Source organism: Pollachius pollachius (genome assembly GCF_949987615.1).
Source record: "Pollachius pollachius genome assembly, chromosome: 1".
NCBI lineage: Eukaryota > Metazoa > Chordata > Actinopteri > Gadiformes > Gadidae > Pollachius > Pollachius pollachius.
In genome coordinates, this window is record NC_136934.1 from 36,924,428 (window position 1) to 36,942,927 (window position 18,500).

At 44.6% G+C, this 18,500-nt stretch overlaps 3 protein-coding genes across 3 annotated transcripts; 1 reads left to right on the top strand and 2 right to left on the bottom strand.

Annotated features, from left to right (window-relative positions):
• Positions 1-681: 681 nt before the first annotated feature.
• scnm1 (sodium channel modifier 1) lies at positions 682-2,900 on the bottom strand. Its single transcript, XM_079730821.1, has 8 exons — positions 2,738-2,900; positions 2,567-2,637; positions 2,388-2,476; positions 2,066-2,172; positions 1,852-1,952; positions 1,603-1,736; positions 1,391-1,505; positions 682-1,275 (listed from the first exon to the last, which is right to left on the bottom strand). Exons 1-8 carry the CDS (start codon positions 2,786-2,788, stop codon positions 1,158-1,160), a joined length of 786 nt encoding a protein of 261 aa, XP_079586947.1. The 5' UTR covers positions 2,789-2,900; the 3' UTR covers positions 682-1,157.
• Positions 2,901-2,942: 42 nt separating this feature from the next.
• On the top strand, positions 2,943-7,395 carry lysmd1 (LysM, putative peptidoglycan-binding, domain containing 1). Its single transcript, XM_079730832.1, has 3 exons — positions 2,943-3,415; positions 3,642-3,955; positions 6,357-7,395. The coding sequence occupies exons 1-3, from the start codon at positions 3,233-3,235 to the stop codon at positions 6,520-6,522; spliced, it is 663 nt and encodes a 220-aa protein (XP_079586958.1). The 5' UTR covers positions 2,943-3,232; the 3' UTR covers positions 6,523-7,395.
• A 543-nt stretch (positions 7,396-7,938) lies between these two features.
• On the bottom strand, positions 7,939-15,088 carry tnfaip8l2b (tumor necrosis factor, alpha-induced protein 8-like 2b). Its single transcript, XM_079741602.1, has 3 exons — positions 14,649-15,088; positions 9,130-9,453; positions 7,939-8,768 (listed from the first exon to the last, which is right to left on the bottom strand). The coding sequence occupies exons 2-3, from the start codon at positions 9,445-9,447 to the stop codon at positions 8,526-8,528; spliced, it is 561 nt and encodes a 186-aa protein (XP_079597728.1). The 5' UTR covers positions 9,448-9,453; positions 14,649-15,088; the 3' UTR covers positions 7,939-8,525.
• Between the last annotated feature and the right edge of the window lie 3,412 nt (positions 15,089-18,500).

The following is an 18,500-nucleotide window of genomic DNA, read 5'->3' on the forward strand; positions in this document are numbered from 1 at the left end:
AAGGTTTGCAGGGGCTAGTGGGAGTGCACCCAAGTGTGCTCAAGGAACTTTATGGGGCCTTCAGAAACGGCATGGAGCAGCTGCTGAGCTTGGAGGGGCTTCCATCTCTCCACCTGCACTGGGGGGGGGGGTATGTGATTTTTCTCTAGATTTGTTGTCAAGCCGTGTTCAACTTCAATCATGAACCTTAATCGCATGGCTGGCTTCATGTCAACTTTGAAAGACCACATGTGTAAAAAAACAAAAAGCAAACAGTTCTCTCAAAAGGTCATTTGATTTAAGACATGTAGGGCTTCCTCGGCCGCACGTCGTCTGCCACAGTGGCATTTGTCACAGAAAACAGTCGTGTAATGACTTAAGGGTCAGCATTGCCATGCGGCACTCTATTTCTGGCCATTTTTTTGTTCCACTGTAAAACACATCCGTATTTTTGGACTGTAATGCTGAGCGGCATTATTTACTGAATGGCAACCAACTAGTGCACCTGTGCAGCTCTGGGTTGATTAAATTGGGTAGAACCGGTACATTGATCTTGTAAAGGACAAGTGTGGTGTTAAAGGCCCTCATGCAAGACTCAAATCTGGAACGAGCACTTAGCAGCAACTAATAAATAAGCCAAAAAAAGATGGATTCCCATCAAGAACATCAGACACAGTGAACATCAAAGGATGAGGTTTTTAATTGAATGTTTTTAGGAATATGGGATATTGTCAATAGATCCTTCCCTGTAGGATTAGCACCAATATCACTCTATTCTCTTGGTCCACAGCTGGTTGGCGATAGAAGCGTCCCTCCAGTGACGTGGGCGCAGGTTCTTCAAACATTGACGTCTCTGATGTTGACTTGAAGTGCATGTTAAAAAATAGACCTGTTTTCTAAGTTTTTCCCCTAACTGGCTCACAGAGCCTGGGTATGGTTTACCAAGGACAAATGTAAGTGTTCCTTGTCTTCATTTTCAGTGTCAATACTTTGAAATGATGAGGTAATGCGGGGACATTCCCATTTGCACAGTGAGTTTTAAAAGATAACATTAGCGTTAACAGAAATATTATTGTTATTAGTTTGAATTGATGTATGGACAGCACTACATTCTGTCTGCCAAGGACTGCAATTCCAAGTGTCCACATGCATGTCCAGTGGACTTGCATAGACCCATCTTAGTCTTCCTCATCCCCTGGAGGAGGAGCCGAAGGAGGGGGCTCGTCTTCGTCAGAGTCAAACTCTACATTTTTATCTTTCACCCACTGGCCACTTCGGTCTTGCAGCCACCCATCGCTAAAAACAAATAAAACAAAAACAAAGGGGTGAACAGAAAGATTGTGTTATACTGACATCTAGTGTTGAGTTTTCACAAGAACAATAACAACACATTTAATGAGAAAACCCGTACCTTTTCATTTGGAGGTAGTGCTCCAGTTTTCTCCTCCTCTCGGCTGTCACAGGCTCCGACACAATTGCCTTATGTTCCTTTTTATCTCGAAGAGGCTTTGAGTCGCTGACTTTGCCTAATAAAGGGCCAAAACACAAGGACACCTTTAATCAAACTCAGGGCAGGGTCTTTGGCTCACGTGAACATGCACTCTTCTCACACTCTTGATATACCTGCCGGGTAGCTACTGGGGGAACTTGCTGCTGGTGCTTCCTTTGAACCTATGGTCCTTTCACGCGCCTCAAGTGGTGCCGAGCCTGATGGTGCCAGGGGATCAGCTGGGTCTGAACCGATTCCCTTTTCTGTGCTAAAAAAACAGCCTTTTCTTTAGATTACTTTTCAAACCAGGAGTGATACTTTCAAAGGTGACCTGATGTACTAACCCAAATGGTGACAAAGGGGTTGAAATAAAATCCACTCACCTGAGCTTTTTGTGACGACTATTGTATGGAACAGTCTTGAGCAAGGCATGATGAGTTATCTTCCTGGTTTGTACCAGTAGCGGGGCTGAACTGGAGGGCTCCTGAAATCACAAACGCTTTAAGCTGGAGAGGTTTTAATATGGATGGTTGGGGAGAGAATAGAAGCATCTTAAGGGAGCAATAATGCAACATGGTGTATGCTAGTTATTCTCACCTGTCTTTCATTCTGTCTGTTTTCTTCCTCTTGCACATAGTTTGAATGTTGCCTCTTTGTAATTTCATGTTTAAGCTGGGATTTCTTGCCATAGTACCATTTCATCCCTATATGTACACGTTGGGAGAACGCAGGCTGTATTTTAAATACACACGTTTACTTTACACAATTATATTTGAATGGCTCATAATGTGTACATTGGAACTATACTCTTTTAATTCGAGATCATATCCCTATACAAATATGATAATATTGACTTAAGCCAAAGGCTAACTTGCGAGTCTCCTTGAGGACAAGACTCTGTTGAGGAAGAGGTCCTTACCTTCTAGGTGCCTCTTCCCCTTTCTGTGGACTGTGAGCATGTCGATAGTGTCGAAAATAGGGCGGCTGGTACACACAAGGCATGTGTAACTGGAAAGCAAAACAAACGTAAACTACTCAATCACACAATGAATCCAAAAGCTCGTCGCACTGAGCTCATAGTGAAATGTGTTTCGTTACCTTCCGTTCTTCATCAGATCGGCTTCGTCCTCTGGGATAAAGTGTGCTAGAAGATCAGCAACACGCCGTTTCTGGAACAGAATGCCAGTTTGTAGAAAACTACTTCATAATCATCACAGCTGGATATACGTGGGGAATGAGTGGCGATGTACGTTACAACATGCTACTTACCTTTAAAACATTTAATTGACTCGGGTCATTGCCCTCCCTCTTAAAGGACATTTCTATCCGTAAAATTGTTCTGACGAACAAGGCAGTACAGGTGAATTACTATCTTTATTATTGTTAATGCTCAGAAGCACGGACACGACCAGAGGTTTCTTTTGAGTGGATTACTTCCTGATTTAAAGCGAGGCATGATGGGAAACCACCGGAACTGCAGCCATGATAACAAAGTTATGCATCCTCGATGATAACCGGCGAGCTGACTTTGTAAACTAAGTACGGTATGTGTGCATTTTGTTTGCTCAGTTAACGGCAAATAAATTACCTTTCATCATTGTTGATGGTTGTTGATTGCGTGGACCTGACAATTGGTGACTAGGCAACGGTAACGAGATGGTACGGTGTGGCTCGCGGGACGACGGGCGCGTGATCGGCGGAGAATGTGACTTGCATAGTCCCGGGCCCCGCGGCGCGTCTCTGTAGGCTGTTGGTATCATCATCATGTCGGTGGAAGAACGACCTGCGGTTCACCCGGGCGGCACCGGACTGCTCCACGGACACCGCAGCAGGTCCTACGGGAGTCTGGTCAAGTGTGCCGCTCCTCCGGTACCACATGCAGTTCTCCAACACAAAGTTCAGCCCGGAGAGACTCTTCAAGGCCTTGCACTGAAATACGGAGTTTCTGTAAGTATGGTCTTCTAATATGTAAAAATATATTAAAAAGTGTGTTATTGTTTTGGGTAGTTTGTATAACAGAATTAAGATATACAGATGACGATTAGCGTTACACCACAACACATTGCTAGGCTGTATGGCTGTATGCTTACTGGGCAAAAAAAGCTCGTAAAGAAAAAACGAACAGCAAACTTCATGTCTGTCTATTATTGAAATATTCCATCCTCTGTTTCAGACAGAACAAATCAAGCGGGCGAACAGATTGTACACCAACGACTCAATATTCCTGAAGAAAATCTTGTTTATCCCCGCACTACTGTCAGACTCTCAAGCTGGCAGCTGCCCGGATTTACTCAAAGAGGATTCAGGTGAACGCACCACCTGTGTTTCTCCTCCGAGTGACAACACCGGCCTGTCTGTGACGATACCCGGCTGCGCAGATGAAGACGGGCCGGAACTTTCTCCAATGGACTTCCTCAAAAGAATGGACTCTTTGATACGACAGTCCAAGAAGGCAGCTGTTCAAGGATGCCACGAGTGGGAGAAACGGTAAGAAACTTTAAAATTATTTTACAGTTGCTTACACAGTATTTGCACATCACCATGTAGGCTTAATGTATAAATCATAAGAGAGAAATATTTAATATATTCAAATCCAAAATTGTTATTAATTGCATATTAAAAGATAATTACACATTGGTCCAACTCTTTGGCTCTTAAGCCACCTAGTTTCCTTGAATCAATAGTAAAGGATTAGCAGACTGAAGTCAAAAGAGAGTAAAGACAGGTGTAACTCATTGATGACTTCAGAGGTATGGTAAGAGGTGCAGTCACTAAGTAAACAGCAGGGGCTTTGAAATAGTGTCGTGAGCTGGGTTTGCACAGCTCGTTTTTTTTTCCACAGCAACAGTGATAGTACCACCTGGATGGTGCCTTTTCAAATGCGTGTGCTAGGGAAATGCATTTCTGGCAAAAATACTATTCGATATTCGCTGAGAAGTATTCGAATAATATTCGAAATTCGCTCAATCAAGAACCCCCCACGCACGCACGCACCTCGGATACACGCACACACAATGACACAGGGAGAGGCTTTTATGATTTGTATGAAATCAATCTGTTTATTTCAACAACTGCGCCATCATCATTCAACATCGAAATTATTTCAACGTGGGCTTAGGCAGATAGGCCTGCATGCGCCGAAAACGGATCGCTATTTATTTATTTAATTATACCCTTATTTATTTTACTGAACACAGCCTGCATGACGGTGAACTAGACACGTCAAAAAAAGAATTTGGTGTGTCTTTTTACAATTTATTTGTTAACAGCATTCGTAGTGTTGATCAGCAGAGAAATAGTCCGCCAAAGACGTTGACGTCGCTTAGCAACCGAGGACTCTATTCACCACCGGAAGTTGTGAAGGCCCATGCAAGTCAACAGAGCGTTCAACAGTATTGAGAAGAGCCCTGTAATAAATAGCGATAGTCACATTCATTATTCGATATTCTACGTGACTCCAACTATTCGACTATTCGACGATCGTTGCCCGCTATGTACGCCACGGTACACCTCTGTAACCGCTCCGAAGTGCCTGTACCGTGACGGTTCGGTACAAATACGTGTACCGTTACACACCTAACATCTATGCATACATATATGGAATAAATGCTATACAATTAGATACATGTACTTACTTTCCTTAGCACACTATTACTGCCATTAACATATTGTTGCTGCTGCTGAAACTGCAACAATTACTATTGGTAAAGGTATAAATATAGAGGCGTTAACTTTTTGTGAAAATATTTATTTCAAGCTTTCAACATGTTTCAAGCCATTAAAGTCTCAGGCATCAAACCCTGCATGAGGAAATAATATCAAAATCCGACTCAAACCATTAAACAATTGCACATTTGAATTCTTCTGGATTCCACAATACAAAGAAATTATATTTCGGAAAAAAATGTAATTCAAATCAACACAAATGTCATGATTTAATTGTGCCAGCGAGCTTGGTTTCATTTTCGAGCATTAAGCTATGCCGTCTATTTTTAATTTTTTAAATGAGGTCAATCACTTGAGTGTGACTCAACTTTCTTTCTTCCTAACCAATAAGACGGCAAACTGGTGTAGCCTGTCATGTCCCCCCAGCCAAGTGTGGCGCCGTCTCAGCAGACTGAATGACCAGGACTTAACTCCAGTCCCGGCCTATTATCATACCTCTGTCCTGGTTTTGGTTTAGTGTGCTGATGGACAGATCACTGGCTGTGCAGCGTGTGTGGACCCGCACCACATGGTCCACAGCTCAGCTTGTATTGAGCTGAAATGCATTGCTTTGACATTGTGGATTAGGAAAGTAAAATACCTTTCTCTGCGTCATCAATCTAAAAGAAACCAGTGGCACACATGGGAGCTTGTTGAAGCTTGAACCTGAGATTTGACTGGGGCATAGCAGATCAACACTCGGGCCTTGGCCCCTGTTAAAGGTGTCCAGCGACGCCTATGTAGTAAGCAATGGGTTTGGTTAGAAGAGCTTCCCTTCCCCCTCAACCATTTTTAAACAAAATGTACACAAATCGTATTTTAAACTGCATAGTTTTTAAAGGTGACATTTTATACCCCCAGGTGAAGGTATGATTAGCCGGTACAAGCCGTTTTGAAAATCGGTCTCTTCAGACATCTCGTGTCGCGTGTCCACCTAGATGTGTGCTGGATAGATCAGTCTACCAGCTTACCCAGTGGACTGTAGCAAACATTGCTCATCTATCCGTCAAACATCTAGATGGACGCGCCCACTTGTGATGTCAGAAGAGGCAGATTTTCAAAACAGCCTGTAATGGCTTATCACACTCACACCTGCTGTTATAATATGTCACCTTTAACATGTAACACCTCTTGCTGGCCGTACGTCTGACAATGTGAGTCTCTTCCCATCACTGGCCCGCAGGTTTGCCGCCATCGAAGCGGCGTGCAACGTCCCAGAAAGGCGCTGCCTCCCTCGCTCCCAGAGTGGCGTGCCCTCGCCGGCGCTGAACCAGCTGGCGGTGCCGCTTACCGTCACCAAGCTCACAAAGACCCTCAGGGAGACGGAGGACGAGATCTTCCAGCTGTGATGCTCTGGGTCTCACCGACGCCACTGTTTAAAACGGGGTACCTGTTTTACCCCCGTGAGTGACGTTGAGTAGTTATCAAGAGTCGTAGAAAAGGCCAAAATGTACCTGCCTGTAGTGCCAGTGTGTGTCCACGCATGTATTATGGATTGATCCATATACCAGCTGGGACAGTCCACTAGGTAAAGGCTTGGAGGTTGATCTTTGTGCCACACAGCTAGGGGCGCTCACCCATTGGACAGATCAGCCTACCAGTTGATACAGTCTACTGGGTAGGCTTGTTGGTGCGTCTATCTCTGTCATTTTTGAGTGATGCCATTTAGTGAATTGTGAAACTGGTTAAACTGGAACGGCATTGGCAGGTAGTCTAGTCTTGTATCACTGTAGTTTAGTATGCAATGACTAAGTGGTGTGCTTGACACGCTATTATTGCACTCCTAAAGTTTATTTATTGTTGGATCAGAAGCGCTTGATATTGGCTGGTGAAATTGCATCACATTTTATATTTCATACAGATGGTAGATTTCCCGATAAGCAATCAAAGGGCCAAGTGAATAAATGTTTGGTATTTAAGTAGGGGCTGGACATATGAGAGCTCATGTTGCAACTTGCAAGCTGATACTAGTACTGCATAATGATGACTAAGGGCCTGCTCATGTAATGTTCATGTTAGCTTATTTATGCAGACCGTAGCTTTGGACAACCAACTGTTTGTGTAGCTTCATCCAAATTCAAACTTTTGATGAAATAATTTAAAAAAATGCTCCTAGAATGGTAGCAGATAATACTTTGTAGCTACATTTTTAAGGCAATGTTTTGTTTACTAATGTATACTTATTTGAGTGAAATAGTATTTCATAAAGATGGTTATTCCGATGTTAAATGTGTCCTCAAATGATTGCACTACTTCTCTCAAGATTAACTCTTAAATATTCCAAACTATTAAACTACTCATTGAGTGTAATTTGAATTAAATTTGGTTACTTAAAACAAACTTTTATATGCTGATAGTAAATGGAGACTAATTTTAGTCGTACTAATAATGTATCTCTTCCAATTCAAGGCAAATTGCTATCATTACCAAGTAAATTGGAAACTTATTGCTAAATTTCACATTTGTATTCAGAATTCTTTGTCCTGTTGGCAATCAGTGGCATTGATTGCAGCTGTAGGCCTGCACAATTGTTGCACAGAGCCAGCAGATTTAATCCTCTTCATTATTTTTAGGATAACTCAACATTATACTTAACAAACCCAGATTGTCAACTCATTCTATACCACCATCAAATATTCTCGAAACTATATTACTGTACTATACAGTAGTGCTAATATACTTGCTTCACTTTACCCAAATGTCCAGTATGGGATTATTTGGTTTCAAACCATGTGCTGCAATCACCAGAAAAAAACAACAGCAAACAAATTCAAGTTTGTATTTATGCTCTTGTGGGACAACAAAGCATCAGTTCGGGGATTTTTCTTCACGTATATTCTCTGCCAACCCATCTATATTATGAGCAAAGATGCGGATAACTCACCATGTTGACCACAAGATGGCAGTGTCGTATCACTAGCAAACTGAATAACCATTAATACTTAACGTCTGTAGTAACATTAAACGATATTAAATATATTATTGGACGGTAATTCCAATATTTACGAAAGAGGCCATATACTGAAAACCAGCAAAAATGTGTGACTGCATTTCAATGAAGAAAAATATACACAAGGCAAACTTTGTAAATATGCTTGACCTTTGAGCAACTACAGAAGTCATTCCGACTTCTTTCTTTCGCTATTTTTCTTTCTTGCTTGTTCTCAGTTTTCAGATTGACAGGGCAGCATCGTTGAACAGGACTCCACTCTTCTCGCACAGCCTACTGTTTTTATTGCCAGTTCCTTGCATCACAGAAGTGGATATTTGCGTCCAGTCGCCGGCTACGAGCGTCTACATCTCCCATCGGGGGCTGGTGGGACTCCTGTCAGTTGGGCTGGAGGAGTCGGCCTCATATAGTCTCCTCCTCCACCATTTTGTTGAGTCCTGCGCAGATCTTGGTGAGGTGGCCCTGGAAGGGCCCCGTGGGATCATACAGCTTGGTGAGGAGCTCGGGGTCGGCGTAATGATTGAACACGTGGTTGATGCGCGCGTGGGACTTGGGGGTCAGGTGGGTGTTCACCAGCTTCAGCAGCAGGTCCCTACAGCCGGTCAGGATCTCGGCCATCACGGCCTTGTCGAAGGTGAACTCCACCTGCCATGGTTCAAGATGGGGATCATTAGACACCGCGATGGGATAGAGGCGACTAGAACTGTGACTTTTCCTTATCTAAAATCCAAAGAAAATGAATGAGGATAATGCAATATACTATTACAATTGGCAAAAATGAAGTTGCAAATAAAACACATTTCATCAATTTCCCTCAACCTCAATTACATGCACATGAACAAACACTCCCTCCCTCATTGTCATACATCAACAGGGTCTCTTGTTCCTCAAGAGATCGTTGCTATACCATACAATGGTGGTTAGCCTCGCGGCTATCGTTCCTCATGGAACGAACAAGATTCTAGCATGCTAACATGGAGCATGGCATGGCTAACAAGCGGCTAACCTCGTGGAAGCTGATCGCCGTCATGGCCCCCTGGCGGAGTTTCCTCTTGAACTCCTGCGCCAGCTCCATCTCCTGCTTGTTGAAGCAGGAGTGCCGGAACAGCACGCCGATCTTGACGGCGATTTTCACCAGGTTCTTGGTGACCTTCTGGGCCTCGGCGCGGTTCCCAGAGTACTCCTTAGAGACGCGGTACAGCTCGTCCAGGATCTCGCTGGTGGTGTCGTCAATGAACATCTGCACCGAGGACTTGGTGGCCATGCTGCTCAGAATTTTCTTCTGGGCCTTCAAGGCCATCTCCTTTGAGCTGAACGACTCCATGGTTACCTGGATGGTAAACAATGTCAGAGAGTTGCATGAGCCAGCATATTGGCAGTAAGGACATGGTCGTTGTGTACAGGGAAATGTTTCACAGAGATGGAAGTGTGATCTGAATGGAAAAAAATAAATTGGTTACAAAAAGAAACAAAGTAGCACAGGTATAAAGTAAAGTATTAAATAGCAGGTGAATAAAGGGTCATGTTTTCAAGAGATAAGTTAATGAAGTTACGGGATGAAGTGCATCATTTAAAACAGTTGGAGAAGGTCTTCTGCTGGTGGATTGTTGCCTATGAAGATAACCCCACCCACAGCGTTGCACGTCTGCATGCTTTTTTGGGATTGTTTTATTCTGGTGTAGTACCCTTTGAAGGTACCCCTGGTACATGTACTGTGGTTTACTCGGTAGCTCGGAATGAGTCCCAACTGACCTGTAGAATTGAATTCTCTCCCAACTCATCCACAACAACAAACTGGGCTCATTATGGCTCTAGCTTCATCCTCATACTGCCTGAATCCAGAATAAATACAACTATAAAATAACTGAAGTTACTAGAGGTTAGCCAACATTGCTGCCACCCCCCTACCCTATTTTCTATTTTTTGAAGAAATGCATCAAGGACAAGGGTATTTACAGGGTCAGCCGGAGGAAGAGAGAGAATCACCCACAATTCCACCTGTTAGGTCCTCAAAAGGACTGCAAGTCTTTCATTACACACCGCTGAGAACAGTGGGTAGTGGGAGGTCAGGTGCCTTGTTCAAGGGCAGGGTGGAAGGAAGTAGTTATGGAGGAAGGGGGAGGGGAAAGAACACATGCTCTGATATCCGTGTGTCTCAGCTGGCGAGAGATTCTGGATTCTAGAAATTACTAAACCTTGCTTGTCTGACTTTTTGCCTCACGATAATGAGTCCTCACCTTCTTACACCAAAAAAGACCACATTCTAAATTAAGTAGACAAATTAAAACTGAAAACAATACACACCGAGATGAGTGCCATTGCTCCAGGTCATCTTTTAATAATGAGTATTTTGGTTTTGAAATGTCTGCAGATGATGCTTGCTAAAGCAGTGTAGACAAAATCGAAAATAACACAAGCCTTTGTGTGTTTATGATCTTGCGATGGTGTGTGTGTGTGTGTGTGTGTGTCTGTGTGTATCTAGATCTAGAGCAATGTTTTGCTCTTGTGCCTGCGTCTGTCTCTATGGTCTGTCTATTTAAATGGCAGTTATAATTAATTGGCTTATTAAAACAAAACCAATGCGATAACCATCTCACATACACACCAATTCAGATCAACAAACTGCATGTAAATCACCCTCAGGTCCTTTTTTTATCTGAAACCCTTGTGAATGCCTCTGTTTGTTTTGGCAGTTGCTAGCATTGCCCGCAGGGAAAAGCTCAATGGAAGGGACTCGCCCCAGAGACTACGAACCCACCCCTTCAGCAACCCCAGTGGGTACTATGACCATACCTAACCCTCATAGTCTGGAGGAGTCCTTAACAAACCCATCTTACAATGGATAACCCCCAATGGACACACACACACACACACACACACACACACACACACACACACACACACACACACACACACACGCACACACGTACACAGGCAGACACAACACACATACACTCCCTGGTGAGCTCATCAGTGTAGCCACTGGAAGCCTTTGTGTACAGTGACAGAATGATGCAGATGACAAACATTTATTTTTCAACAACAGAGCGCTTAGAGCGTTTGACATAGCTACATTAAATGTTCCAAACCCACAAGCGCAAGAACACATACTGTATCATGAAATACACATTTTCTATATAGGCAAAAAAGGAAGAATAACGGATATGACCTATGACCTATTTGACCTTTGTATTCCTGCCTTGGTAACATAAATTCACTGTGTACATATGTAGACTGCTTATGTTAAGCATAGAAAAGTTAGATTACGAGACTGGGATGGAAATATTCATAATTTTGTAAGCCATCTAACGTTCAGCTACACCTTATTGAACACCTACAAGATTTTTTTTACATGCCATTATACAATTTATCCGAAATATGTCATTCTACAAGTTATTAGGATTCTTAGCGGTTGTCCAGAATGGGACCAACAGGCAGACATATAGGAGGGCTGTATGTAGACCTATGAGGCATCGCTTTGCACACAACCCCACAAGACCTGTGTGGACGTGTGCTCGACGGGAATGTGGCACGCAGCCTGCATAGCTTAGACAGGTCCTTACGTGTGTGTGTGTGTGTGTGTGTGTGTGTGTGTGTGTGTGTGTATGTTCCTTGTACAATCCTTTTTATGACGCACAAAACAGAAGTCCAACCTAAAGTCGCTATACTGTAACATTATGTAGGCTACTCCTTTGGATGCTGCTATTGGACAAAGCGATGCCTGCGTATCCCAAACAGGGATTTTCTGTGTAGATGTGGATGCACCATTTGTTTATTATGGCCCAAGTCGGTGCGCTTTACGGCTGCTTAATTGATGGTGCTTGGTGTTTTTTTGTTCCTGAATGCGGCATCAGCATTGTGAACAAACGACCCCGCGCGGCATAGGGCCCGCTAATATGAAGAATGCACTTCCAGCCGAGCTAACGACCATGCCCTGTTAATAGGCAGTGCGTGTGACTGCCGCTCCCTCTCCGGAGTGCTGTACTGCGCCCAACGCTCAGCATCCATAATAAGAAAACAGCCCTTTTTACCGGATACCCCACCAGGATCTTTATTACATGCCCGACCATTTATTCAGAACAAGTGTCACATTCATAATGACTTGCTTCGACACACACGCCACTCGTTCACTGCGGGGAATTAAAGAACATTCATTAGATTAATTTCCCTCAACAGTGATAATGGAAGTGGGGTACTGTGATCGCTATTTCAGATGTGCGTGCCAATCCCATTTATTTGCTAAAAGGAATAGCAGGATTTGAGAGACGCGAGCTCAGTGGGCACGCCGTCAGATATCCGACCTAGTGAAATATGACGCCGCAGCTGGAAGCAGTTCGCGGTTTATTTATTTTTTTGGTTTCTCACTTTGCCAACCGTCAAACGTATGTTTGTGGGGCCTACTGATGTTTTAGTTTGGAGAGTGGTTAATGAAGTGTGTGTGATACATCTCATTCTGCAAAGCATCCACTTTCAGACGTTGAAAGCAACGTCAGCTGCATCGCAGAGTTGAAGTGTTTACTTTGGTGTTTACAGCAGTGCCAGGAGATTGCAAAAAGAGAAAAGCACCTGTGTTCCCCCCCCCACAAAGATAGAGAGGCCTACAACTGAAAACCTATAACATACAGGGACATTAATTCAGATCATCTAGTATTGGTGTTGCCGATCAAGGTCAATCATTTATCAACCAAAATGTTGTGTTTTAGAGCGGTCAACTGGGGCTAATTGGATGGTTGTACACAGGGGTAGGCTGCACAACCAGGAAAGGTAAATATTTAGCATTCCACAGATGACTGCAGCTTGTAGCCTTTGGCTGTGTGTATGTTTGTGTGTGTGTTTTTGTGTGTGTGTGTGTGTGTGTGTGTGTGTAGAGTGTGTGTGTGTGTGTGTGTGTGTGTGTGTGTGTGTGTGTGTGTGTGTGTGTGTGTGTGTGTGTGTGTGATTGTGCGTGTGTGTGTTTGTGTGTTGGGGGGGTCTGTGTGTATGTGTGTGTGTGTGCGTGGCTGGGTGGGTGGGTGCAGCTGTGTGTGTGTGTGTTTGTGTATGTAAAGGTAACATACTCTGGACACTAGCAGGGCTTAACAGGAGGATGGAGCAAGGCTGGGTACGACTGGGTCAAAATGCTCTGTCTCCACTTGTCTTCCCAGGAGTGAAGGCACTGATACTATGAGGTTCAATGGTATTACTCTGTAATAACATAACATCCCATTAAACTGTATTTACTTGACACCATGCCCAAAGCAACTCACAATAAGTGCCCAAAAGTTGAATCATGAGAGTACATAAAGGGTTTCTATGTGTGTGTGTGTGTGTGTGTGTGTGTGTGTGTGTGTGTGTGTGTGAGAGAGAGAGAGAGAGAGAGAGAGAGAGAGAGAGAGAGAGAGAGAGAGAGAGAGAGAGAGAGAGAGAGAGAGAGAGAGAGAGGGTGATGGTGATCCAGCCTCCATGCTCAGCTGATTGCTAACCAGATGAAGAGTGAAAACACCAAGCAGAGCCAAGCGGGGACCTGTCAGTGTCCACCACCGTCATCATGTGCATGAGGGTAAAAGAACGCAACAAACGAGATGGTTCAGGCATGGCTGACAGGTTACAGAACAACCCTCATGATTTATCTCAGGCCATTATGTTATCGTGTCATCGGCAAGGAGCAGCGACAACAGAGCAAGGGATTATCTTATTTCTCCAATCGTGCTGAGGTCTCTGACGTTGGAACCAGTTCATAAATGGATGTTTAATCTTCCAATACTGGTCGTTTCCCAATCATTCTACTTTACCGCAGAATCTTTTCTTTCACTTTCTTTAACTTCTTTCACCCAGAACTATAGACATCAGTTTTGGACAGAAGCGCAAATGCGGCAATTCACATTTCTCTTTTCAACGTTTCACAATAATTCTTCAACACACCAGCAGATTTCTCCAGCCTTGTCAGTCATGAACAGAAATGAGGAAGAGAAACAACCTGTTGGTGGGTGGGGCAAGGCACGGGGAAGTCCAGATCACACCCCTCCACTGATGCCCCTCACCCTAGAACCATCTAGCAATGCAGGCAGGGTCCTACCCGCGGCTGGGCCGTGATTCAGTCACTCGCAAGGAAAAAATATTGAAATCAAAGAAGGGCGAGAGGGGAAAGGTTGGGATTGAGCAAGGGCTTTCTCTCTCTCTCTCTCTCTCTCTCTCTCTCTCTCTCTCTCTCTCTCTCTCTCTCTCTCTCTCTCTCTCTAGGTGTCAACAGAATGAGATGTACAGCTGGGCATGTCTCGGCGCTTGTTCCAGCATGAATGTTACCCTTCATTGGTGTGTGTGTGGGTGGGTGTGTGTGTGGGTGGGTTGGTGGGTGGGTGGGTGAGTGTGTGTCTTTTGTACGTAGATTTTCAACATAGCTCACCTCAAATGGGGAAGTGAAGAGCAACACACACCAAAACACACCAAACCACCACACAAACAGTGCAAACAGTGGGTAGAAATACAATAGACTATCAGAGCTATCATGACAGGTAACATAGGAGGAGCGATAGAAAACGGCCTTACCTGGGTGTGTGTGAGAGCTTGTGTGTTTGTCCTGTGGCCCCCTCCCTCCTCTTGGCTTCTGGGTCTCTCTCTGTGTGTGTGTGTGTGTTTGTGCGGCAGAGTGTGTTGGCAGAGCGGGCCGCTGGTCTTTTTAGTGGGCCCCCATCATGTCGCAGGTCCTGGTCCAAACCCCCAAAAGAGCCCTCCTGCTGAGCCACTGGCGGGTCGCGGAGCAGTCTCCAGATACTGCTGCCTTGCACTCACTTCCTTGAGGAACTCAAGTGCTATATGACACACCCCTCTGTGCTCACTCTGTCTGACTCTCTCTCTCTCTCTCTCTCTCTCTCTCTCTCTGGCTTGCTCTCTGTCGTCCCTTGACTACACACACACTACTACTAGCCTAACTTCTCTGCGTCTTTCTGAAATTTAATTCAAAACAAAACAATATCTCTTTCTCTCTCACTATCTCTTCCCCTTCCTCCTTAGAATTAACCAATCCCTCCCTCTCTCTCCCCCCCCCACCCTCTCTCTCTCTCTCTCTCTCAAACTCACTCTCGCTATCTGTCACTCTCTCTCCCCCCCTCTCCCCACTCCCTCCCCCCCTGGTCTGTGGCGGTATATGTGCTGACACCGGGCCTCTCTGCCTGTTCTGACAAGTGAAAACCCCAGAAAGAATTTGGCAATGCAGCCGTTTGAACAGGGTGAGGCTTAACACTTTTTTGTGTCCACCTGGGGTGGAATGTGTGTCTGTGGCGCGCAGCGCTGTCAGCTACGCCTACAGCACGTCCCCATAGCCATGACACACACACAAGGACATACATGTGTATCTATGTAACTTCTAGTCTTCGCTCTCACTCACTCACTGTTGTTGTTGTCTGTAGGAACTAGTTAGCCATTCCGATAGCATGATGATGTACGTGCAACCACCATTTTATTCCAGTTCTCAGAAGCAACACAGGCTGCAAAGGAAAGCCACCTGCGAATGAGATCCATGGGTTGTGGCGGTTGCCATAGAGGTTATCACCGCTCTAATACCTTATCTTGTTTGAGGAGAGGGAGTATAAATAGACAGATGGAAGGTGGGGGGTTGGGGGAGGTGCATACAGGGATATTATCCAGAGTAAGCGATGTTTAAACTGGTCATGATGGTGTCTGGTACATAGACTCCAACAACCTGGGGTTGGAGGGGGGAGGAAGGGAGGGATGGGGAGAGAGATAGTGTGAAAGAGAGCGAGAGATTGACAGAGAGAACGAGAGACGCAAAAGTGGCAGAGAGAGAGAGAGAGAGAGAGAGAGTAAGAGAGAGACCCTACGAGAGCCTGTGGACCACTGTGGTTGCTAAATCATCTGGTCCGCACCCAGACCTTCTTAACCTCAACCACCAGATATCTGAATAGCAGCCTAGAGAGGCTGGCCAGTGTTCAGAGCAGTGTCCAGCCAACAGTTTGCGTTGGTAATGACTGTCAGATGTTTGGGGGGCTGTGGGACATGGGAGTAGAGGGTGGTGGAGCCCCAGCCCCAGCTGGGCTACAAGGACTGGCTAGATGTAGTAAGGGCTTGGAGCCCCCCAAAGGAGACACCTGTGTCTTTGTCTTGCCTCCCCCCCACCCTCACTCTGCTCGGAAAGCCATTCAGCCAGAGATAGGAGCAATATGTGCAACTGCCAAATGAGGGCCGTCACCTAGGCAACCGACAGGAAGTGGTGCTTAAGCAGTTTCCTGATGGCTTCCTCTTTATCGTGTAATGACATCTCACAAGGAAATGTCGACATGGCTTCTTTGACTGCGTGTGGTATGTGTTTGTGTGTGTGTGTGTGTGTGTGTGTGTGTGTGTGTGTGGGGGGGGGGGGGGGGGGGGGGGGGGGGTTCTTACCTTTTGGGTTATTAGCTGCACTCTGTGTGTGTGGAGACACGCACAAACACGCACACACAGACACGCACACCGGACATTCGCACACGCACGATTTGGTTATGAGTTAAAGAGAAGAAGCACAAATTATGGCCACTTATTTTTCTTTAAAAGATTGCATGGTGTTTCCAGCACCACAGCTTGCAGAACAACACAAACATTAACAGACTGTGTCACCAGAGCCACAGTGTGTCGTCAGCCTGTGACTACAGCAGGTATCAGCGGCCTGGGAACACTGAGGTCAGGAAATGATACCTCAGGATTGGAGGGAGGATGAGGGTGGGTGGTTGGGGCTTTAGTTGTTATCTCTCATGTCTCTCTCTCTCCCTCTGTCTCCGATCTCTCTCTATCTATCTATCTTTTTGGTTTCGGTCTCCTCATTCCACTTGCTTGTAATTTATTTTACATCCTTTTTTTGTCTAATTTTCGGTTTTTCCAAGTTCCTATTTGTCAATGTTCCTATCTCTATGTCTCTCAGACTATCTCCAGCTCTTTTTACATTTCTTTCTTCTTCTAATCCAATCTCTCTCTCTCTCTCTCTCTCTCTCTCTCTCTCTCTCTCTCTCTCTCTCTGTGTGGGGTCGAGGCGAGGGCCGGCCGTCTCAGCCTCGCCCAGGAGATAAACCCTAATCTGGCGGCGGCCGTCTCGCTGCCTCCCCGTGGTTGGAGGCAGATTAGGGACCCCGGCGTTCCCCACCTGTACGCCATTGGCTCAGTCCACCGCAGCGCAGCTGCCCATTCCATGAAATCTGCCACAATCAGCCTGGTTTCATGTTGATTTGTTTTTTATTTCCTTGTGGTTGAGAAGTCTGTCAGCTCTATCAGGAAGTCACTGAACAAACCTGTTTGCGAGAAAATAAAGATTTTCCAGATTTGCGGAAGGACCACACATAGCTGTACGTGGAGGGGAGCTCCCTGGCATCTGTTCCTACCAGCGGACACCAAAGTAAAGTGGAGAAAAATGAAGAGACGACGGGATGTTGGCTGTTCATCCATTTTTATATAAATGAAAGACTAACAGACAGTGAGACAGAGCAGACAGATGGACATTTCACAAAAGGAAATCAGAGATTCTAATAAGGATGAAGACTGTGAACATAAATAGTCAAATCGAAGGTGCTATTAGCCTAATTCACACAAACAAATACAATTCAATCATATATGAACTTGAACCCGTGTAAATGAAGCACCCAAAAATTTGTCTTCCTCTGAATGCAGCTGAAAACAGAGCAATCCTGGTCAGAAAATAAATTACACAAAAATGATAACGTCCATGATATTCCTGCAATTGTTCCTCCTTTTATAATTCCACATACTTGCAAATATAACCAGTAATATTATCAGTGTTATAAATGGCTTACCAACATGAACAATAATACAAAAAGGTATCATCTTAATGCTCAATATCATTGTCCGGTCTCTTTGTTAATACAGACATACAAAAGTTATTGGAGTTATTTGAGAAACTCCATTTACACATATCAAAACTTGCTGCCAGACCAATCTGATGCAAGATCTATGTACTCCTTTCAATGAGAACGGCTTTTAAAATGTGTTGTGTTGACTTTCTTTGTATGAGCATTTCAAGAATGAGATAGACTTCCTCTGTGTTGATTGAGTGTGTTGATTGGATGGACAATGTAAATACCCTGTCCCCATCTGACCCCGCCAAGCCCAACATGTCCGCTTAACTTTAAAGGGGTAGTGAACCCAAAATTGTGTTTTTTTTATTTTTTAAAAGGGCATAAATCTCTGATGAGAACCTCATCAAAGTAATCTTAATGTCGTAATCTTAATGTCTTTAGGTCATTGTGGCAAAAATAAGACAGTTATTTAGAGAAAACAGGTATAAAATCCTTTGTTTTTGCCAGTCCCTGCCAACCAGGTTGTGAACCCTCTACTCTACTCCAAAATCAAGTTGCGTTCTTTTCCCGCCTCAGAAAAGGCCCTTTGACGTCGCGATGA